This window comes from Telopea speciosissima, chromosome 2, assembly GCF_018873765.1.
Source record: "Telopea speciosissima isolate NSW1024214 ecotype Mountain lineage chromosome 2, Tspe_v1, whole genome shotgun sequence".
Lineage (NCBI taxonomy): Eukaryota > Viridiplantae > Streptophyta > Magnoliopsida > Proteales > Proteaceae > Telopea > Telopea speciosissima.
Window position 1 is genome coordinate 47,150,658 of NC_057917.1, and position 24,552 is coordinate 47,175,209.

Sequence of the window (24,552 nt, forward strand, 5' to 3'; positions counted from 1 at the left end):
CCTATTCTGGTCTACTGGAGCCCCCCCTTTTCGTCAGTCTAGCTCAACATGGATGGGGCCTGCAAGGGCAACCCTGGGTTAGGAGGGGGAGGAGGAGTGATTAGAAATGGGGAAGGAGAGGTGTTTGCTGCCGTTTCCAACTATTATGGAGACTGCACCAACACTATTGCGGAGTTGAGGGCGTTGCGAGATGGCTTAAAGCTTTGTGAGAGCCTTGGCTTCAAGGAATTCCATACTAACTCAGATTCAAGGACGACTATCATGAGTACTGCGAAGAAAAGCCATGGAAATTGGAATGGCTGGTATTGGTTTCAAGAAATTTTGGGTTTGATGAAATCCCTGAAACCTATGATCTCTTTTACATTTCGTGAAGGGAATAGGGCTGCAGACTTCCTGGCTAATTTAGCTTGTGAAGGGAAGAGGGATGTGGTGTTTCACGAGGAAGCTCAATTACCCCACACTCTGCGTAAGATTATTCATGAGGATGCGATGGGTCTACCGATGATCAGAGTAAGAACGTAGGTTCTAGTAGGATTTTTGTAAGCCGGGTTTTGGGTGCTAGAGAGTGCTTTAATGAGTGATTAAGTTGTTTGGGTTAGGGGTAAGGCGGGTACATCCCCCCCTCTTGTATTCTTGATCATTTTTTCATCTAATAAAATCCTTGGGGCCGGCCCGGATCCCATAGAAGTTCGGGCTAAAAAAAAAAATGTGGTGAGTTCTAGTGATGCTGGTTGGAATCATAGAGAAGTTAGGATACCAAAGAGAGAGTATGTGGAAGAAATAGAACATTGACCAATATCGAAATGTATATTCAAAAAATGATCAAGTTGGAAAGGGTGACAGAATAATAATTTGGGAGGATGCATGGTTTGAAGAAATCATCATATAGATACACTTAGAGTAGCAGAGATGAGGATGTTGAGATGGATGAGTATCAAAAAAGGGAAAGATAAAGTAAGGAATGATCAAATTAAAGCTGATTTGGGAGTAGCTCCGATACATGATAAACTACGAGAAAGTTGTTTAAGGTGGCATGGCCATGTTCAACAAAGCCCATTAGATGCCCCAATACGGAGGAATGATTTGATTCAGGTTGAAAGAACAAAAAGAGCCAGGGACAGACCTAAACTGTGTTGATCAAAGTGTGTGTCCATCAAACCCAGTTCGGTCCGGTTCAACCCGGTTCACCTTTGTATTGAACTTTTATACATTTTAGTATGATATTATCACATGCGATATAAACTTTTTGAGCATTATATGTCCGTAAGTTTTACTTAAAATGGTAGTCACGACTAGGGTTTGGGCTGGGCACCCTTATTATATGGTCGTCGCATTGGGTATGCCTAGATATGTGATGTCAGGGTACGAATGCGAGTGCTCACATGTTTGATGTGTGCATTGGCGAAGAATCTACTTTGTCGATTCCCTCATGTATTATTGCCAGATGTAGGAAGGGATAGACATGTGTCACCGACACCCTATGCTTGAGGGAACCCTGTCACTGCAAAGTGTGACCGCATTCTTTGGTTCATCAATGACTGAGACTCAAGCGAGTCAAAGCCGGTGTTCTGGGAATGTGTGAACACTTTGTGAGTGAAGGAGTTATCCAACATGGTCACCACTACCCGATTAGGGAACACCAAGATTGAGACTGTCTGTGTATGGTCGGATCGGAATCTGGATCCAGTGCCGTTTTGGAAATGGTTTTGCAAAAATCTATTTTACATAAAATGATAGATTATTTATGATTATTTTGAACAAAGTGTTTTATCGAGTTTTGTAGGACCTGATCAGATGCACAGACGCTCTTATATGGACATGTACTATGGATTGGGGTTTGGCAGTACATGTGTACATGCCCTAAATTCCATAGTGATGGTGTTGATTAGTGAGGGGTTATATATGATAAATTGTTATCATATAGAGAGTTATTTGGAATTTGCTATTTTAATTGGTTCTTTATTTAATTAATGGATACGATGCTAATTCTAATTATCCATAAATATTAAATAAAGTAACTAATTAATACTTTCCCTATTAGATTCTGCTTCTTCACCTTTTTGAAGCACTCAGAGTTTAAACAGAACTGCCAAATTGAGAGAGAGAGAGAGAGTAAGACTCTCACTGGGATTAGTGTAATCCATCAGGGTTTTAATTAAACCCTCATCTATAAAAGGGGACCAAAACGCAGAGGGGGCACACAATGCTCTGCGTTTCAGCCTGGCCTCCTCTCTCCTGCGTTTTGGTCTCTCTCTCTCCCTCTTGTGATCTCTGTCCTTCTTCTAGTTTCTCTTACCTGTGTTTGAGAGTTAGGGTTTGTAAAACCCTAGATCTATGCTGAAGAATTTGAGAGCATCTGGGATTGGCTTGAAGAACCTTGGTAGCACCATTGGAGATTCAGATCTGTTTACTTGGAGCGCTCACTGGAGGAAGAACCATTGTCTATTGGAGGAGCAACAATTGAGGCTCATCAGGTTAGCAATTCTTGTTTGATTCCTTCAGTTTTAATTATTTAATATTTATGGGATGCCAAAGAAACTCGAATAGATTTATTTCCGCTGCGCATTCGAGTATGGGATGGATCCCTCTTGCCATGTGATGGACTAGAGATGTTTTTCTCCATCCCTATTGTGTTATATAATTGCATGGGACACAACAGGGAAGGAGAAACCCTAACAGGGATGCACCAGGGTTCCCATGGGCAACCATAGGAAACCCCAAAAATTAAATGGGACACCATGGGATAACCCAGGGCATGCAAAACCCTAATTTTTCAGTATATTGGTTTCCCTAGGGAACCATGGTTTGATCCCTGGACCATAGTTTTGCCTACAAACTGACCTTAGGAGAAGTGGTGAGAAAAACATGCATAACTTAGGCCTTGTATCAAGTATGACCTCAAATAGAGCTGATTGGAGGGCAAGGACGCATGTAGCCAACCCCATTTAGTTGGGATAAGGCTGAGTTGTTGTACATGGTTTGAAGAAGCAACTGCTTGGGGAGCTTTATCAGAGCCTATACAATCAAGCTTTTGATAAAAGTATTGCCACCGATTAGTGCTTCGCTGTTGTGAATGGATATTGACATGGAAGTTGGGATCTGCTCTTCTCATGCAATTTAATCCACATGACTCAACTTTTGTAGTGATGCTGTTCTCAAAATTTTGTCTTGCAAGTCCTGAGCATCAGATTACTAATATGCATGACCTGGCATAATTGTGGTGGTTTCTCCATCCATTCTCTTCTGTTTACCGAAACTCACCAAAAAAAAAATGCATTGTTTCAGCAAAATTTCAGTTAAGCTGACACAAGACCGAAACCTGAGTTTTCGAACCCCAGAATAGGAGAAGATAATCCGACTGGAGAAATATAGCTTTATGCAATGTATAACTTGCTTATCTTATGTTCTTAAAATAGAAAAATAACACTCCATCATATTTGTGTGAAAAGGATGTGTCACTGTCTTCTTTAACTTAAATTTTATGAAAAAAAATAAAAAATCTTTTGGAATTGCCAACTAAGAGAAAGGGGGGTAGGGAAGGGAAACCCCCACTTTCAATAGTGCACTCAAATGGGAAAATCAGATGAATACTTGCATAATTTAAAATGATAAAACAAAGAAGAAGAATCTGCAGCTTCCATAGAAAAACAATAAGATCTAACCTTGTGGTTGTTACAAGATCTGACAATCTTAGAGACTTCATCTTCAGACCTGTGTGCTCAAATAATGAATTAGAGTTCATGTCATGAAAAAAAAAAAAAATTTCTCCAGGGCAATGAGAAATTTTCATCAACGAAAATAAAAATATGCAAGAGAAATTTTTCATCAGGCTCCAATTGTTTCCAGGTAAAACCCACAAAAGGAAAATTATTAGGTAAAATCAGTATAGAACGCAAGATTTTACTTGAAATTTGTTCTTTTACATGAAACAAAGCCTAAATGAAGAAAACTGTGAGAATGATATTTTACATTTTCCACTCTCTTCATCTTTGGTTGGACTAAAAAAGGAAGCAAGAAATTTTCAGGTAAGGACAAAGGAACTTATTAAAAAGAAATGTGAAAATGAGGAGCATCTTGATATAAGGCATTTAAAACAAGCATCCTTAAAGTTCTACGTAGAACTGTAGACCAACACAAAGGAAAGAATTATGCATCAATTTACAAAGTTCAAGAATTATGTCATAAAGGAGCTAGCCAACCACAATTTCACTTGAACTTGGGATTCAGCCGACTCTCTAATTCTTTGAGGGTAGGGGGGAAGAGATGCAGGTTTTCTATTTTTGCTGGTGATGGCGTGGGTTCATGAACTGTTGGTAGAGTATGGTATCATCCTTGTAAGAACCGTCAGTGCTGTTTCTTTTTGAAAGGGTGCTGGTTCTGGTACCCTTTGTGCTGAGTTTTGCACATGGATTGGCTGGGGGATCGTTTGTCCATTTATTAGTCCTCTTTCCATTGTTTATACTTTATAATTTGCCTCCACTATACCAAACCTCTGCCATTGCTTGGTTAAATCATTCAACACTTCAGCTTTTTTAGTTCTCAATTAAATTTCAGTCAAACATTCGTCAACAGATTGAAATCTCATCATGCAGATAGATTCAAAATCAGGTCCAATCAGGTCCTCAATTCCTTCCATACACAGTCACCAACAATTGAAAGCCAAAAACCATTAATGATGCAGAACATCCATCTGATCCAGCAGCCGGCCCCTTCAAATTCCAGCTTAGCCAGCCCATTCACCTCCCAATTCGTGGACTATGGATGTTTGACTCTTTATCTCCCCAAGGCTTCTTATGTTATGAATGAGTTGTTGGACTCTTCAACTTATCAAGGCCTCTTTATTGTCTTTAGAAGCCTCCCTCCATGTCTTGGGAATTCCAAAAGACCATTTAATGTTTTAGTTGTTAATGTATCCAGCCTTTGGAATTCTTCCCTTTGTTTGGGAATTGCAAATACTGACTAGGATGTAATCAATTGAGGTTCAGCCTCCTTCATCTATAAATTGAAATCATGGGTGAGCTCTCAATCATCCAAGAAAAAATCTGAAATATGACTACTCCTTTTGTGAGAGTTTTTTCTTGTGAGATGCAAGAAGGTTTGTGAGACTCAAGCGGGATCAAGGTGGGACTCCTTCGATCGTAACCACAGTGGGACTCCAACGGTTGGCAGCCAGCGGGCTGCACCTATCCAACTATCCATCTACCATCTTACCTTCATATCATAAGCAACCCTTCATATTCCACAACCAGACCCTACACCTTCCACCTTCAAATACATCTTCTTTCTTCTTCCCTTTAAAGCCTCACCCCTCACCACCATTACCAACACAATCAACAGCCTTAAAATCTTATTAGCCTACCCTACTTTGGTCCTACACAACCTGATTTTGATCTGGTTGCCCTCCAGAATCGATCCTGAAGTGCAGATCCCTTAGGATCCACAATCAATTAACATCAGTAAAGAGGGCACATTCACACCCAGATACATGATTTTCCATCATGCAAACAAATTCAAATCAGGTCCCCGATTCCTCCCTTACACAGTCAACAGCAATTGAAAGCCAAAAACCATTAACATCAGTAAAGAGGGCACATTCAAACCCAGATGCATGATTTTCCTAGATAGACAGAAAACAATGACAAATTAAGCTTCTTCATGACCCACACAGCAAACCAAACAAAACAATTGGTCAGCAGTACTGTTGCCAAGTTGATTTCAAAAAAGAACTGCATCAAGTTTGATGCAAAAAGGTTCGAGGTTTTAGCTCTAGGCATGGTTTCAGTCAAGAACCGAAATGTTTCGTTTCAGCCGAAACTTTTTTTTTTCAAACTTGGGTTTTGGGGGCCATATGACCTAATTAGGACATGATACTTGTAGGAAGCCTATTTAGGCCCTACAAACATAGTGGAAAACTTAGATTTTAAAAATCACACCTAAATGTTACTTTGACTTCGGACCCTAGGTTGGTAGTTTACGTTGTATATATACACTAATATGGCCTATATTCCACACAATCTTTAGTATTAGAATACATAATTCAAGTAAAACATCTTAAATAAGCAATAGGGTCAAATATATCTAATATTGTTTGTTACATAGAGTCAAATATATTGAAGGCAACATTCAACAATCCAAGCAACAAGTCATCCCTCTGCTCATCCTATTGTCCTAGAATCCCAGTACTGAAACGAGTGTTGGGCCAAATCAAAAGCACTAGAATAGTGTTGATACCGAACCAAGTTTTCCTCTAACTGAATCACAAAAGCTAGCCATGTCATAGTATGGCGGAAGAAATGCTCAAAGTCCACAACAGCCCTATAAATGGAATCATCAACATACTCGAGGTACAATAACCTAGGGTATATATCTCTAAACCATAAGGAACTCAATCAAGACTCAGGAGACACTACTACTGGATGGTACATATGGAATTAGAACCAGCACCGGCATGTGTAGCTAGGGGGTTGAGAACCCAAAGATGTTGTCCATAAAACCTGACCCAATGCATGACTGACCCTCATACTTAGAGGAAGAGGGTAATGATGACGAAGAGCTAGCTTTCCCAAACTGACCATATCCAGTATAGTCACTATACTCGGAACCGGTGCTCCCCGTGCCATATCGATATGACGGTGCAAGCCACTGCTGTCACAACCCGGCCCGGTTAATATGGGCATGGTGTGACTGGATGTCAACCGACATCCAATCAACCTCCAAGATTACAAGTACAGTACTCCCATTCACAAGTTTTCACAATATAGTAATCAAAACGCAGCGGAAGAGAACAAATATTAATAACAAGAGTAATTAGAGGAAACTAAGTGATAAACTTGATATATTAATAAACTTGCATTTACACTATACAATTCTTCCAAAATTAAATACAAGCTTAAAACAGAAAATAAGCCACTATATGCTTATCTTTAACAAAAGTAAAGTATAAACACAAGATAAACATAGCCTTGTCCGTCAGGCCACCACATCACAGAAATGCGCATGCATCGCACACGTAAGAAACATCATGTGTAGCGACCCAAAATTTTGGGCTTGACCCGAGAGCCAATTGGGTCGCTGGGCAGATCCATTGAGGGATCGTGGAGGAAAAAAAAAGGGAAAGAAGGAAAAAAAAAAAAAAAAAAAAAAAGAAGGAAAGAAGAAAAGGGGAAAGAGGGGAAGGGGGAGGAATCGTGTCTGATTTCCTACCCTATTTCTGATGGGGTTTTGCGTCTTATATACAGAGAAGAATAAGTTTTTTGGAATCATCCCATCTTGGCCTGGACTTCAAGCATAAGAAGAGCCAAAGAAGATTGGAAAAGGAGAAGAGAAGGGCTAAGAAGAATCACGGCTGAGGAGAGGAGTGAGGACGTCGGCTTGGTTGGAGGTAGGTTCCTTATTCTACATTCTTTCCTTGTCGTGGATTAGTGTTTAAGGTTTAACAGTCCTTCAAAGGTTAGGGTTATATGGAGGAAAATTCTGATTTGGGAATCCATGTCCACATATTTGAATGCATGACATGTAAATTAAATTCTGATTTGAGAATCCATCTTCACATATTTGAATGCATGACCATGTAAATTAAATTCTGATTTGGGAATCCATGTTCACATATTTGAATGCATGACAAGTAAATTAAATTCTGTTTACGGAATCCATGATATGCAATTCAAATTCTGTTTAGGAGTTTCATCCATTAAAATTCTGTAGTTACGATTTAAATTCTGTTTTGGAGTTTCATCCATTAAAAATTCTGCAGTTACGATTTAAATTCTGTTTTGGAGTTTCATCCATTAAAATTCTGCAATTGCAATGTAAGTTCTGTTTTGGAGTTTCATTCATTAAAAATTCTGCAGTTGCGATTTAAATTCTGTTTTGGTTTTATTCATTCAATTTCTGCAGTTGTATTTAAATTCTGTTATTGATCTATGCCCTGTTATGTAGTGTTAAAATTCTGTTTTGGTTTACACGCTCTTATGTAGCATTAAAATTCTGTTTGGGTTTTATTTCATGTAACAGTTCAGTACACCGACATATTGTTTTAAACCCTGTTTTGGGGTCCATTCTAACGTGATTAGTCTAAAGAACTTTTCAATGTTTTACTCTATTATGTTTTGAGAATACATTTGAGCCGAAAGTGGGGATGGTTTATTAGTCCTTGGAGGTGGCTGCCCAGAAAGATGGATTATGGTCCTACCGGTAGTGATGCAGGACAATTTCAATGGATTAACCTGAACCTATTTGTGAACCCAGACCAAGATGAACCGGACCAGATTTGGGTCTTTTAGATTTAGTAGGTATTTTAGGAAAATATTTTGTTTTAGCAAGATAATATCTTTTATTTTATTTTATCTTATTTTAGGAGATTGGGTGGATCACTTATTATCTCTTTTGGGTAATTTTAGATTTGAAATATTTCCTAGGATATTTAGTTTTCCATTTTTAGTTTGGTTTCTATTTTCATGTAAGGAAGTTTTCTTCTTTATAAGCATGTAATACTGGAGAGATTTGAATTAATGAATGCAAGAATGAATTGAAAACAAAGTGAGTTTGTGCGTGTGCACACCCTCCCCCCTTTTTCTTCTTCTTCTCACGGCTCCTTCTTCCCCTTTCTTCTGTGTGATTTCTCCCCTCCCCCTCTGGTTTCTTCTTCTACCTCCTTCAATCTTCTTCTCGATTTCTGTCCCGCATTATCTGGTATCAGAGCCGAAGGATCCCATCTTCTTCCTTCGCTTGTGATTTCTTTTCCCTATTCTCTTCTTCTTCGTTTCTGATTCTACCCTGTTACGTTATTATCTCCCCTGGTATTACGGTTCATATGTTTCCCAGTTTCTGTTCTGGCAACAAGAGGTTAATAGAGGTTTCGTCAAAGCTGCAGTAATGTGCAGCAACTCATCTCCCCAACAGCTCATCGTAACCCTTTCCCTTTGTTTTTCCCATCTGAGACCGACAAAAATTATAAAAAAAATTTAAAAAAAAGCAGCAAACCCCATCCCTTCGATCCCCACAAGTCCCCTCTATCTGATTCCCTAGTGCTAATTCTTCCCACTGTTCTACTTTGTTTTTCTTTTTCTGTAACTTCGATCAACATCATTCCTCTCGCCCAGGGTTCCGCCAGAGCCAAAAAAAAAAAAACAAAAACAAAAACAGTGCAGAAGAGAAAGAGAGTACGAGACAGAGAAATAAGAATAGCAGAGAGAAATCAAGAAGCCAAGAAAAAGAAAAAGTGGCGGAAGACGTACCTGGTTGCTCCTGGATTTCCTCCCCCTTCCTCCGTTGCACAGCTCACAGCATAGCTTCTCTCGGTGTTCAGTTACAACCCAGTAGAAAACGGTAACACCCTCCCCTTTCTCTTTGTTCGATCGATTTAATTCTCCTTCCCATTCTGCCCCCCACTCCCACCATTTAAGCCGTGTCTTATTTTTGGGTTCTTTTCTTTATTTCCCATACTGCCCCTGCTTCAACCTTTTATTCCCGCTCTTTCAAGTTTCCCCCCATTTTCTCACGTGTCATTCAGAATTTTAGTTGAATCTCCGTAATTACCATTCTACCATTGATCTTTATAAATCTTGATTTGTTTACTAGTTTGCCATTCAACTGTGGGTTTGAGTGTTCCTTTTCTTGGGTGGACCCTTAAACAACCCAATAAAGGTTATTCCAACCCGGGTATACATTAAATTGGTATTTACAATTGTGCTATCAATGTTCTCCGAACCACAACCCAACCAAATTCTCGTAGTTACAATCCGTCATCCACTATATCCTATAACGGTGGAAGTATTGCATCAAGTGTTTTCTCCTCATGGATTTGTTGAAAAGATCAAGATATTTCATCGATCTGCTAGTTGTTCTCAAGCCTTTAACCAGTATCAGTCACTCCTGAGTGCCGTTTCAGCAAGGAATATTCTTCAAGGCCGTAATATTTATGATGAATGTTGTACGATGGGTATTCGATTTTCATGTCTAAGTGAGTTACAAGTGAACTACAATACTGAATGGTCATGGGATTTCATGAACAAATCAACACAGGATGAAGAACTCTTGAGACTTGAATGGTTGGATCGTTTGTTTCAACAAATTGGAGAGGTCTTGAAAAACCTTCCAGTTATCCATGAAATGCAAATGGCTGCCCCAACTCCTAATAGGACAGTCCCTAAAGAGCCTGACGTTAAAGCAATGCTGATTAAGAATGAAGAAGTTTCAGTATTTTCTGTCTTCAAGGAAGAACCAGCCTTTGAAGTTCTTGCTACCGAGACTCATATGGAAGACATCGAAAGCCATATGGTCTCATTAGTGGACAATGACGTCGAGACCAAGGAACTTAGCCCTTTAACAACTGTAATGATCGTGACCAACCAAGAGGATCCTAAAGAGCTTGAGATTGAAACTATGGAGGTCAAGAACACAATGGAAGGCGACACATATGGCCCTATGGATACGTTTGACGACGTTAAGGGTGGGCACGTAGAATTCATCATCCCCTTGAAGTACTTTGAGGAGTGTCGTCCTTGTCTTTACGATTACATCTGTACGTTCACCCCATCCAAGCTGTTGATCGTGGATGTTGATCGAGTAGTGTTGATCCTCTCCTTTTTTAAAACTCGTGGATAAGTTTTTCTCAACATCGGGAGAGTTGATGCAGGACAATTTCGATGGATTAACCTGAACCTATTTGTGAACCTAGACCAAGATGAACCGGACCAGATTTGGGTCTTTTAGATTTAGTAGTATTTTAGGAATATATATTTTTTAGCAAGATAATATCCTTTATTTTATTTTATCTTATTTTAGGAGATTGGGTGGATCACTTATTATCTCTTTTGGGTAATTTTAGATTTGATATATTTCCTAGGATATTTAGTTTTCCATTTTTAGTTGGGTTTCTATTTTCATGTAAGGAAGTTTTCTTCTTTATAAGCATGTAATACAGGAGAGATTTGAATTAATGAATGCAAGAATGAATTGAAAACAAAGTGGGTTTGTGTGTGTGCACACCCCCCCCCCCCCCAAGAATGAATTGAAAACAAAGTGAGTTTGTGTGTGTGTGCACACCCCCCCCCCCCCTTTTTCTTCTTCTTCTCATGGCTCCTTCTGCTCCTTTCTTCTGTGTGATTTCTCCCCTCCCCCTCTAGTTTCTTCTTCTACCTCCTTCAATCCTCTTCTCGATTTCTGTCCCGCATTAGGTAGAGTCCCTTTTGTTGCTTCTCACTAGAAACCCTGTACAACGGTATGGAAGGTGAAAGCCCTTTGCCTTTGAATCTAATTTGTTTTGCAAGTCCTATACCACCTTATGACGGGTAAGGAACAGGAATAGGCCGGCATTAGTATTTGTGCCGTATTAGTAAAGTAGTCTAGTGGGCTATACTTGTACCACTAGTTATTTTGGTGATTTTTGCCCGTCTCTCAAAGTATATAAGAAAATTTCTCATGTAATCACCATGCTTTGAAATGAGATGTCATATTTAGTTGTGGGATACTTTCAATGACTATTTGCCCCTTTGATAGACAGGCTATACGAAATTTAGTATAGTTGTCATTTCAAATTTGATTTGGATTTTGAAATGTAATTCATGAGTATCGTATTTTGAAAATTTATGGATGTAAAAATTTACACATGCATACATTATGTTTTGTTACTCAGTTAGTCCTTGTACCATTGATATCATGTCTTCTCAATCATTTCATTTTCTTTATAACGTAGCCTATTGAGTTTCCAAAACTCAGGCAGAATGTGATGTTTTGCAGATAAGGGCTTTGGCCAAGCTTGAGATGAGGACGTAGATACAACCAGAGAATTTTGGGGAAGACTGGTTTTGAACACGAGTGATTTGGAAGAGTTTGCCCAAGAGAAATTTTTGTGTTTATCTTCAAAGTAGTACTTTATGTTCTTTGAGTTGGATAGTCCATGTTGAACTTTAACTCTATTTCAGTTTATTTGGTTTGGAACATTGGTTATGTTTCTCCTTTGGAGGACTTGGATATTTATTTCGGTTTAAAATTTAATGACTGTCCAGAGGAGATTTTACTTAGGTGTTCATTGTGTTGCTTTGAGGATTAGCAGGTTGATTTGAGTTAACGACTTGAAGTCCGATCGTTCGGGTTTTGGGGCGTTACATCATGAACTTCGAACTCCTGCACCGCATAACCATCATCAGTGTGGAAGTCCAAAGCGGCTACTCTATCCGATCCTGGTTCTTCACAACTAGCCATTGCATCTAAAAATAAATAAATATCCATGGGGATGAGCTCCACTGAGCCCAGCAAGGGAAAAACATGCAAACAAATGCAAAACAGTCCATGATGCATGGCTTAAAGCTAAGCATGCAACTAACAACAGATCTAGGCCTTATAAGGTATACATGCTACTGTAATAGGTATAATATTCTTAGTTCTGAAAATGCACACAATACATCAAACATCCGAGAATATCACTCTACTACGGTAGAGACCCGCTAGTTCCGAAAAAACACATCGGACCCTAGCGAACCCCCAAATGCTAACCCTGCTGTTTATCCCATCCGGAAGTACTTATTGGACCTAAAACAGTGAATGGCATTCCGAAATCATTCCTTCGGACCTATCACGGATTATCCAATACCTCACCCTTGTTGGTAAGAGTCGTAGCATTGGATATGAAAGCCTAATCATATGCATTTCTAACATGAATATCATATGATTCAATAGTAGGTAGTTGAATAATTCAGTTCCATCACTATCTCAACAACATCATTCATAGTTCACAATAATAATAATATGCATATGCAATATGGAATGCATCCTATCATCATGCATACATCTAATGCAAAAGAAAAACTATAACATATATGATCATAACTTCTAATATGATGTATGAACGACAACAAGCATAAATAAAAAAAGACAGTAATAAACACTCTCAAATTAAGGTCAAATCCCCTTACCTTAAGTTGGAGAGCTGTCCTAACCAAAAGAAGATCCAAACTCACAACAAAATCTCACCAACAGAAGATTCACAACCTAATTTTATAACACAAAGCATGAATTAGGTCTAGAAATAAACTCAAGTCAAAGCTCCAAAGTTTAGGACCAAAACAGAGGCAGCAGGGGAGGACCGGATGGAAAATACCCCCTAAGACCGGTTGACCAGTGGGATGGTTAATTTTCTATCCGGTGGTCATAACAGTAAAGGGGTTTTAGGTGTTCTTGCATGGATCTTACCATGCACAACTTTAAAACATAAAATTGGCTTGAAGGGGAATAAAAGAAAACATAGTTGGGTTGAGTCTATCAAATTGCATGTTGGATTGGAGAGGGTTTACACCAAAAGCCCCAATTTCTCAATTTTGGGTTGCTTGAGTTAGGAACTCAGCAGAATTTCAAAGGGAGGAGAGAAATGGATAGATCAGAGTATGTTTGATGGCCTACCAAGATATGAAATGTAGGAGATGGTAGCAATCCAACTAACATTGATCTTTCCCAAGGCTCCTCACTTCAATAGTCAAGATCTTCAAGCTTTCTTCTCCATTTCCTCTTTCTATCCTCTTCATTCTCTTCCTTTTCTCTAGAGTAGAAATCGGTTTCAGATTTGGGTAGGAAATGAATTCCTAAGTTAAGTTTTTCTTATATAGCTAAGGCCAACTAAGGTCTGTTTGGTTTGGTCATAAAAGAAATAGTTTGGAAAATTTGATTCTCCAACCTAATTAAATGATAACTAACCCCCTAATAACTTATAGTTAAGTCCTGGGACTGATGTCTCGCGACATAATTAAGGCCTCGGTCATGTTGGGACACGGGGATGTGGGTCCCACAGGAGAAAAATTACATTTCATAACATAGTCAAGACATTAGGTTAATATTTATAATAATAGTTTCTTACCTATGACCCGGCCTAGGAGATTGATAGGTTTTGCATATGCTCTACGCAGCATACGTTGTATGCAAAACTTATGTGCGGGTCCCGCTAGGTTCTTTAGATTCCAAAATGGCTAATTGAGTTGGCTCTTCGGAATCCACCATAAATGTATGGAGCAGCAATGTGCCAAGGGTATAGGATCGAGCAGGGTAAAGGAGGAAGAAGAACACTCAATCACAAGGTTGGAACTCGCAAGCTCCTTTGAAACGCTCCAATGGAAGTCAAAATTCAATATTATTCAAAATCTGCCTTACTACTATTACAATAGGTCCTTTTATAGGATTCCCAAACCCCAATCTCAATCCCTAAGTCTAAGATTGAGTTTTACTAAAATAAAAACATACTAAATAAAAACATAGCATATCAAGCAAAAACTAATTAAGGATAGGATTAGAAGGCAATCAACTATAAATTAGCCAACCAATCCTTGATTGCAATCAACACCAAATCAACCAATCAAGCCTTGAATGCAATCAACACCAAATTAGCCAATCAATCCTTGATTGCAATCAATACCAAATCAACAAATCAAGGATCCTTGATTGCAGTCAGAATCCAATTAGCCATGTTGCCATGTTGGGCTCTTATTCTCTCAGATCTTCCAAGGATCTTTGGGTGGTTGAGCTGGACTTCCATGTCCTCCATTGCTGCCTTTATGCCTGCATCATTCCCTCCCAGTTTTGAATAATTCGACCTCGAATTTAAGTCACCATCTTCAAATGTTCACCTTCTACCAGGATCAAATGGAAATCAGACAAAGTCATTAGTGATAGTGATATCTCCAATTGAATATAATAGAATTTGTAACTCAACTTCAGATTTGGTGGCGATAGCAATTGAGATGTTCACGGCTTGAAGAAATAAGGCATTAAAATATGGCTTATTGACGATGTGTATACCGTGAACAAATTGAAGTAAAGATGGGAAAGAAATAACGGCCAAATATGGATCATCATACATATTGAGAATGTCGATCCATTGGAACATGTCTCCATTCATCTTCTCCGCAACATTGTCAACCAATAATTAAAGAAATTTGCACAGTTACAATGGCTTTAAATATTGATCTTGTTATGGTATCGTGTTCATCATGTCCTTCACGAAAAAATCTCCAAACATAGAAACTGATATGCATAATGGAACCAAATCAAAGACTTGAGAGGTGACCTCCTCGATGGGAAGATCAGTTGTTGTTGGGATTGCTTCTTTGCAAGGAAAACAATCACTTACATTTAATGATGTTGGCTCACCGTGTTGTGCTTCTAATATAGAATCAGGTTGAAGGCTTTCAAAACTGCTATGTTCGTCGATGTACTCATCTTGGTACTGATCAATCTTGGGAGGTTCTCTCCAATCAACCTGGGTGACGAATCGATCGTCGGTAGCTTGTTGGCAAAGTTGTTGATTCTCCACTCCAAAGTTGATATTTTCAATTGGAGTTGTGTGGTCGCCTTTCAACTTTTGGAACCATTCAACCTCTCGCTCCTCCTGAGCATGTCGTCGTAGTGGTCTCATAGAAAAAGCATGCCCTTCATCTTTCGATGAGGGTGACTGACTGCCTGTGGTATTATCCAATCTACTGGAATGACGAGATGAGGTTCACAAACGCTCCATCTCAAGATTCATTGCAGCAATCTGTTGACATAGTTGAGCATTCTTGTCTCTCAACATAACGTCCTCTATGTGACTAGTGTGACCTCCCATCCGCTTGGGAGCCATACTCGTTGCACCTTGCTTTGGCACTGATACCAGAATGGAGTAGCCTTGTGCCAAAGGTATAGGATTGAGTAGGGTCAAGGAGGAAGAAGAATACTCAATCACAAGGTTGGAACTCGCAAGCTCCTTTGAAATGCTCCAATGGATGTCAAAATTCAATATTATTCAAAATCTACCTTACCACTATTACAATAGGTCATTTCATAGGATTCCCAAAGCCCAATCTCAATCCCTAAGTCTAAGATTGAGTTTTACTAAAATAAGAACATACTAAATAAAAACATAGCATATTAGATAAAAACTAATTAAGGATAGGATTAGAAAGCAATCAACTGTAAATCAACCAACAAATCCTTGATTGCAATCAACACCAAATCAGCCAATCAAGCCTCGATTGCAATCAACACCAAATCAGCCAATCAATCCTTAATTGCAATCAATACCAAATCAGCCAATCAAGGATCCTTGATTGCAGTCAGAATCCAATTAGCCATGTTGCCATGTTGGGCTCTTATTCTCTCAGATCCTCTAAGGATCTTTGGATGGTTAAGCTGGACTTCCACGTCCTCCACTGCTGCCTCTATGCCTACATCACTAAGATGTCCATGGACACTATAATACTCCCCACTAGCCCTCGCGAGATGTCATATACTCATCCATATCGGTACCCATCTGACCAATTATCTCAGAGTCGAATCTACCCCTAACCTGATCCATGAAAGGGTCACATCGATCCTTCACCCACTGGTATAGAGGATCCCCCTCTTCATCCGAGTCAAGTTGAAAATTGTTGGCAAGCTTGATCGTTATAACCCTTCGTGCCTTGGCATATGTGTTGCATCCTCAGTCTCATGTTATAATGCACATACACCAATTCCTCTAGTCATTTGTGACTCAAATGGTTCTACCTCTTGAGCGGATTAGTGAGAATGTACTCCAATTGTAAATGCATCTGGAGGCTAAACAAGTCTAAGAAAGCATCTTGATTGTTATCTTTCTCGAGTTAAGTGTGTCTTTCCCATAGAGCACCCACCAGTCAATTGCATTAACAATTTAGAATATTAAGATTCCTTATGAGTGAGGGTGGACCTTGGCGCAATGGTAAGGTTGTTCCATTGTGACCAATTGGTCACAGGTTCGAGTCTCTGGAAACAGCTTCTTCACGAAGTGGGCGTAAGGCTACGTACTATGACCCTATCCAGACCCTGCAGTGGCGGGAGCCTCGTGCACTGGGTACGCCCTTTTTTTGGGATTACTTATGGGTATGTGAATTCAATGGAGAGAATATGACAAATAATGCAGTGGACCTACCAGCGTTTGCGGAATCTCTAGCAACAACTATGAGCTTACAACTGAAACTTCCAACAACATATTTGAAGTTCTTTATCTATACTCATTTCAAAGTTCAAACATGCCTTGCATTAGTACATGTTAACAAAACAAAATTTAGTGAATGGCTTGAATGATAAATGTGATCACCAAGCAATATATTTATAACTTTCAAGTAGAGGATAGAATTACCAATAAACCCTCCACATAGCCGACTCTACTGGCTATTGGGGAAAACACCCAAAAATACCCAAAATTCCCTCTCAGGTTATATAACTCAACACTCCCCCTCAAGTTGGTGCATAGATATCACACATGCCCAACTTAACTAAACTAGGATGAAACAATTTTCCACTTAGACCTTTAGTGAAGACATAACAATCGGATCACCTAACTTCACAAAGGTATACAAATCTGCCCACTCTCTAACTTCTCTTTGATGAAGTGTCTGTCAATCTTCACATACGTGGTACGGTCATGCTGTACTGGATTGTGGGCAATGTTGATTGCTGCTTTGTTGTCACAGTACAACATCATTGGACGATGAACTTAACCACTAAGCTCTTGTAGTAAACCTTGAAGCCATAATAACTCACAGATACCTTGGGCCATGGCGCGAAATTCCACTTCAGCACTGGACCTTGCCACAACATTTTACTTTTTAATACGCCAATTGACAAGATTACCTCCTACAAACGTACAATAACCTGAAGTAGATTTTCAGTCAGGATTACCACCCCAGTTAGCATCGGTGTAGGCCTCAATACGAAGATGATCATGCAGAGACAAGAGAATCCCTTTTCTTGGAGCTGACTTCAAGTAATGGAGAATGCAAAGAAAAACAGCCATATGAGTGGAGTAGGGATCATACATGAACTGACTGACCAAACTTACTGCAAATGTGATGTCTGGTCTAGTGTGGGAGAGGTAAATCAATTCTCCCACTAATTGTTGATATCGTCCCTTATCAACCGGATCACCACCCTTCTCTTTTAGACGAGTAGTAGCTTCCAAAGGAGTGTCACAAGGATGACACCCTAACAAACCAGTCTCTGAGAGTAGGTCTAAAACATACTTCCTTTGGGAGATAAAATGCCTTTGGGAGAATGGGCAACTTCAATCCCAAGGAAGTACCTTAGCTGTCCTAGCTTTTATTTCAAATTCTCATCCCAAGAAAACCTTCAGGTGAGAAACTTCATCTGCATCATTACCAGTTACAACTATGTCATCAACACATACTATAAGAAGGGTGACCTTATCTCTACGGCACTTGAACAAAGTATGATCAGCATTACTCTGTTTGTATCCTACAGAGATCATTGATTTATGGAACCTGCCAAACCAAGCCCGAGGAGACTGCTTCAGCCCATATAATGCCTGCTTCAGTCTGTAAACCTTCCCATAAGTCTTGTCACAAGAAAAACCTGGGGGAATCTCCATATAAACTTCCTCTTTCAGCTTTCCATGAAGAAAGGTATTTATTGCGTCTAATTGCTGCTAATCCCAGCCTAGATTGACAACATATGACAGTAAATCCCGAATAGTATTCAACTTTACAATGGAGGCAAAAGTCTCCTGATAGTCAATCCTATAGTTTTGAGTAAACCCCTTGGCCACAAGTCTGGCCTTGTATCTATCTATTGACCCGTTCATCTTCTGCTTGACAATAAATACCCATTTACAGCAGACAAGTTTTTTGCCCGTAGGAAGAACCACTAGCTCCCACGTCTCATTTTTGGAAAGACCTTCATCTCTTCCGTCATGGCTACTTTCCACTTTGGATCTACAATCGCCTCCTGCCATTTCTGAGGAATAGAAACAAGGAAAGAGATGACACAAATGCATGATAGGAAGAAGAAAGAATCATAGGAAACAACATTGGAGATGGGATGTTGAGTACAAGATCTAATGCCTTTACGAACAACAATAGGTAAGTCAAGAGAAGGATCCTTACCAGATGGTATAATAGGCTCTGGATCAAGTTCTGACGATTGAAGAGGAGGTACAGTAGTGGTAGTCCCAACTTGCTCCTCGTGCTTCTGGGTATAGACTTTATCAATAGGAATGTGACTCACAGGTCTATGCACCCCCTGAATAGGAACCAAACTAGAGGCTGGAGTTAGAAGGTCTAGAGGAGAAGGCTCCCCTAGAATAGGAACCACTAGTATAGTAGGCACACCTTTAAAACTTGGATCATGCTCCCCTTGAAGAGGTGGATGACAATAATACGCCAAGGATTCATGGAAGACAATATCCATAGTGACCAAAGTATGCCGAGTGGGAGGGTGATAGCACTTGTATCCTTTATGGGTGGCGAAGTAGACCAAAAAAATACACCAAATGCTACGAGAATCGAGTTTGCCATGAGGATGATGGTTGCGAGCATAACAAATACAGCCAAATATTTTCGAGTACACCACAAAAGAAGAACCCTGAAGGATGTCAATAAGGGCACAGCCATTAAGAACATAGGTAGGCATACGGTTTATGAGGTAGGCAGCGGTGAGGACAACATCATTCCAATATTAAGAAGGGACCTACCGAACAAACATAATGGCCTGAGCCACTTCGAGAAGGTGATGATTCTTTCTTTCAGCCACACTATTCTGGGCAGGAGTGTCAACATAGCTGGTCTGATGAATGTCCCATTTTCAGCCAAATAATTATGGAACTGACCGTCCATGTATTCCCCACCATTATCACTCCGCTGAATTTTTAAGGTGGCATTGAATTGGGTATGAACCTTACGATGAAAGAGCTGAAAACGGTGGAAAACCTCACTTTTGTGCTGCATCATGTACACCCAAGTGGTTCAAGTAAAGCAATCTATAAAAGAAACAAACCATTTATGGCTAGAAATGGAAACATGATGGGCAGGGCCCCACACATCAGTATGAACTAAAGCAAAGGGAGAAACACTTCTTTTATTTAAAGGAGAATAACTGGAATGAGACTGTTTGACCAAAACACCGGCCTCACATAAAAACTCATCTATTTTACAATTTTTAACTAATTGAGGAAATAAAAAAGCTAAAGTCCGAAGTGAAGGATGGCCAAGTTGACAATGCCATAGATGGAGATCAGGAGAAGTTGTTGAATGTAACTGATGAGCTGGAGAAGGGGCTGGTGGAAGAGAAGGCTTGATCTTAAAAAAAAAAGAACTTAAAAAATCGCAGAGAAGAGTTGTAGAAACCACCGATCTGAAGTTGTATTTAGAACATGGAGATAAGAGGTAGGATGGAGGGCAGCATCTAGATCATACGATCACCTCATTAGTGCTGCTCTAAGGTGGAGGATGAGAACCAAGAAAAAAAGGAGAGAAAAAAAGTCGAGGAGAAGGGGGAGGGAGGTGGGTTTTGAAAACTCAGATCAGAGACTTCGGCTTTGATGCCATGTTAACAAAACAGAATTAGTGAATGGCTTGATTGATCAATGTGATCACCAAGCAATATATTTATAACTTTCAAGTAGAGGACAAAATTATAAATAAACCTCCCCACATAGCTGACTCTACTGGATATGGGGGAAAACACCCAAAAATACCCAAAATACCCTCTCAGGTTACATAACTCAACAGTACACAATAGAGTATAGAGTAATTACATTCCTTATAAATTAGTGACTACCTTGGTCTCACCTCATTATTGCATTTTGCATTTATATCAACATTAGGTTCCAACTTTGCCACCATATTTTCTACTGCTTCTAGCAATGAGTCATCAATCCCAAATTGACGCTTGTAGTAATAGTTGGGATTAAGATACTACGTTGATAATTACATAAATAACTTGTCAGTGCTTATGAATATTCAAATGGATTGCAAATTAACTTAAGTATCTTTCATTAAACATATAAAACTCACCAGCTTTATGTAGTGGATGATGCAAGTGCTTCTCCCATCAGTCCTCAATGATTTTAAGGTACGCCTTCCTACCTTGTGGTATCACAGCTCTCACGCATTCCTTCATTAGTTCCATGGCAGCATATAGGTGTGCAAGGTAGGCACAACCTTGAGTATACCAACCTCAATACCCTTACCACTGGATCCAATATATGAAGGAACTTCTTCAAGTACTACAAGAACTGATCATTAGAGATGGTTGCATGTGCTGCCTTACCCCCTGACAAACCCGACTCTCTCCAACTAAACCACTCCTCACTAGTAAACATAGACCTCAGGCCATCCATCTTCACCTGAAAGCTCTGTAATGCAATGTAGTTGGTGGCAAATTGAGTAATGCCAGACCTCACCAAATCCCCTTCACACTTTCTCTCAATAATTGTAAAGAAAATCCATGGTTATAGACAAATATGGTCAGCTCTCTTTACCAAAGAGAGCAGCTGGTCGGAATTCAATGCATATGGTCATTTTATTGGCATGAGGGAGTGTTGGATTGTATGGGCCAGAATATCGTGAGGGGTATTCTGGATTTTTTACTATTTTATTTCATGTACAGCCATGTTGGCTATGATAGGGACAATTCTATCCACGTAATTTTTATTCCTTATTATAAATATATGGCTTGGGGTCTGCCTTAGACAATCCAAACATTCACTCCTAATTCTAATCTCTCAATATGGCATCAGAGCAGGTTTGAATTAGGGAGTTTTTTTCCATTCTTGATTTCCCCCCCTCCTCCTTTTCACTCTTGATCTCCTCTTCCCACCCCCCTCTTCTGTTTTGATCTTCGCTCTCCATCATTCTCCCACTAGGGCAACACTGATGAGGTGATCGACAGATCCAATTGCTTCCCTCCTTTACCTCATCCTATGATTAGGTTTTCTGATCGATAGGGACAAGTTCTTACTGCCTGCGATATTTGATTCTTCATTTTTTTTGGATTGCTTCCACTTCTTTCCAAGGGACCAAGCTACCTCATTGAAGAATCAAGAACTGCGATAGTGTTTATTTCTTTGGATCAGTTCCTATCTCCAACAAGATTGAAGACCTCCTAGATCAATTTTTTTTCATCAAATCAAGGTTTTCTAAAAACCCAGACAAATATCGATCTAGGAGTTTCAGGTTTCCATTGGAGATGGTTTTTGGAGGAGTACTTCAGTCCTATTAGAAGCACACTCGATCCAAGTTTCAGCTCTATCTGGTGTTTTTTTGTCAGCAATTAGCCTTCCATCAATTCCACCAAAATCAAGGTTTTTTTTCAAAACCCTGAAAAAGTCGATCTCAAGGATTTCTCTGTTAGATGCTTTTGGTTTTTTAAGACACCTCTTCCTATATTTAAAGAGGATTCTCCACCAAATTTTAGCCCTTACCTTGAAGAGATTCTTGGGTTTCTCATCCCACCAATGGCTCTGTGATCATGTGCGACTCCGTTACTTCGACTGCAACTTCTGTTGGTGATAGCCAAGGCAAATCGAATTTCATACCTTTCCTCCTAATCCAATCAAACTGGATGGTTCCAATTACTTGCTTTGGTCTCGGTCTGCTTCCTTTGCCATTGCTGGCCGTGGCTTTACTGGTCACATTAATGGCACTACTGTTATACCAACAGAGACTGGTCATGCTCAAGATAGATGGCTTGCCAATAATGGGGTGCTCATGTCATACCTCATTGGTTCGATGACTTCAGATCTTGCGCATGGATTTCTTCTCCTTGATACAGCCTCTCAAATATGAGCTGCTTGCAAGGAAACTTATGGGTAGTTTGGCAATGATACCCAGGTGTATGAACTCAAGCAGAAGGTGCTTCACACTACTCAGGGAGAGTTGTCAGACTCCAAATACTATTCTACTTTACGCAGCCTTTGGCAGCAATTGGACCACTTCTCTGATTATCACCCTACTACAGCTGCTGACATTACTTCCTACAAGAAGCATGTGGACAAGATCAGAGTATATGACTTTCCAGCTGGTTTGAATGTAGAGTATGACCAAATTCGGGTTCAGGTGTTGGGCCATAAACCTTTTCCCACCCTTGAATAGTCATATGCTTTGATCTCCTCTAAGAAAAATCGTAGGGCTATCATGCTGCACCCACCTATTACTGACAGATCAGCCCTCAAGGCTACTGCCCCAGCTACTCTTGCACCTGTTGGCACTGCTTCTCTTGGTGATTCTACTATAGGGACTGTTGTTTGTGAGCACTATCACAAACCCTACCACACTAAAGAGAAGTGCTAGAAACTTGATGGGAAACTAGCTGACTTTGAAGCTAAAGGGGTTGCCAAAACAAAGACAAAGCCAAAGAACAAGGGTCATCACACTGAGACTGTTACTACAGCCTCTGCTACTAACATTGGTCTATCCCAGGATGATCTATAGGCATTCCTATGTGCGCTAAAAACTTCCATTGCTGCTGCCTCTACTACATCTGCTGATACTACCAACTCTATTGCTCCTTCAGGTTCACACTTTGCCAAGTCAGGTATTCTATTTGGTAGTCACTATGCTTTTGTAGCTTTCCATCCTTGGATCATAGATTCTGGAGCTACAGATTACATGACTGTTTTCTCTAGCCTGTTCCATCGTTATTCTCCCACTTCTAGGAAAGACAAGGTCAAAGTAGCTAATGGTTCCCTTTCTTCCATATCTGGAAAAGGAATCATCAACTGTACTTCTTCTCTTCCTTTGTTCTCTGTTTTACATATTCCTAATTTTACTACTAACCTTCTGTCTGTTACTCATGATCTTAATTGCAAAGTAACTTTTTTTTTCTTTCCATTTTGTTTTTCAGGATCTGGACTTTGGGAAGAAGATTGGATTGGGTAAAGTACACGGTGGATTATACCCACTTGAAGATGGCCGTCCCTCTCCACCACCATTACCTTCTCCGCTACCTTAGAACTCCTTGGTCTCTTATGAACTTTACCAATGTCACTCTAGATTAGGTCACCCTTCATTAAGAATTTTAACCCATTTATTTCCTAGTTTGGTCAATCCATGTACTCAGGATGACTTTTTTGTGAGGCTTGTGTTTTGGCCAAACAAACACGATCAAGTTATTCTTTATCAAATAAAAGGAGTTCTTCTTGTTTCAATTGGTTCATTCTGATGTTTGGGGTCCTAGTCATAAAACATCTCTTTCAGGTCACCGATGGTTTGTTTCTTTTATTGACTATTACTCTAGGCACACATGGGTGTATCTTTTACACACAAAAAATCAAGTTTTTGAGTTTTTTTGGCATTTTCATAAAATGGTCCAAACTCTGTTTCGGGCTACTCTCAAAATATTGAGAAGTGATAATGGAACCGAGTATAAAGAATCTCAATTTCAAAACTATCTAGCTGACCATGGTATTGTTCATCAGACCAGTTGTGTTGATACCATAGTTTGAAAACTCATTTCGTTTTGGTGTTTCAGGCTGACCGAAATATCTGAAATTTTGGATATTTCGGTCAAAATTTTGCATGTTTCTATTATGTTTCGGTGGGTTTTAGTCCAAGTTAAGGCCTGAAACTTCATAGAAACCCTATTTTAGGCTATATAAACACATTTAAAAGTTCGAATACAAAAATAGTCATCCAAAGTGGTGTTTTGGATTTGCACCATTCATTGGCAATGTACGATCGAATCCTAATGTATAACTTAGTTAATTACACATACACATTGTTTAAGATTTTAAGTACTAGAGGACATAATAAATTAATGATTAATAAGCAATTT

The 24,552-nt window shown here is 39.5% G+C and overlaps 1 protein-coding gene across 2 annotated transcripts in view; it reads right to left on the bottom strand.

Annotated features, from left to right (window-relative positions):
* Positions 1-24,552, bottom strand: part of LOC122649561 (D-lactate dehydrogenase [cytochrome], mitochondrial-like) — a 134,247-nt gene that overhangs the window by 100,249 nt on the left and 9,446 nt on the right. For both annotated transcript variants that reach the window (XM_043842759.1, XM_043842758.1), the window contains exon 4: positions 3,663-3,711. In XM_043842759.1, the coding sequence (XP_043698694.1) occupies positions 3,663-3,711 (49 nt within the window). The remainder of the gene's footprint in view (positions 1-3,662; positions 3,712-24,552) is intronic.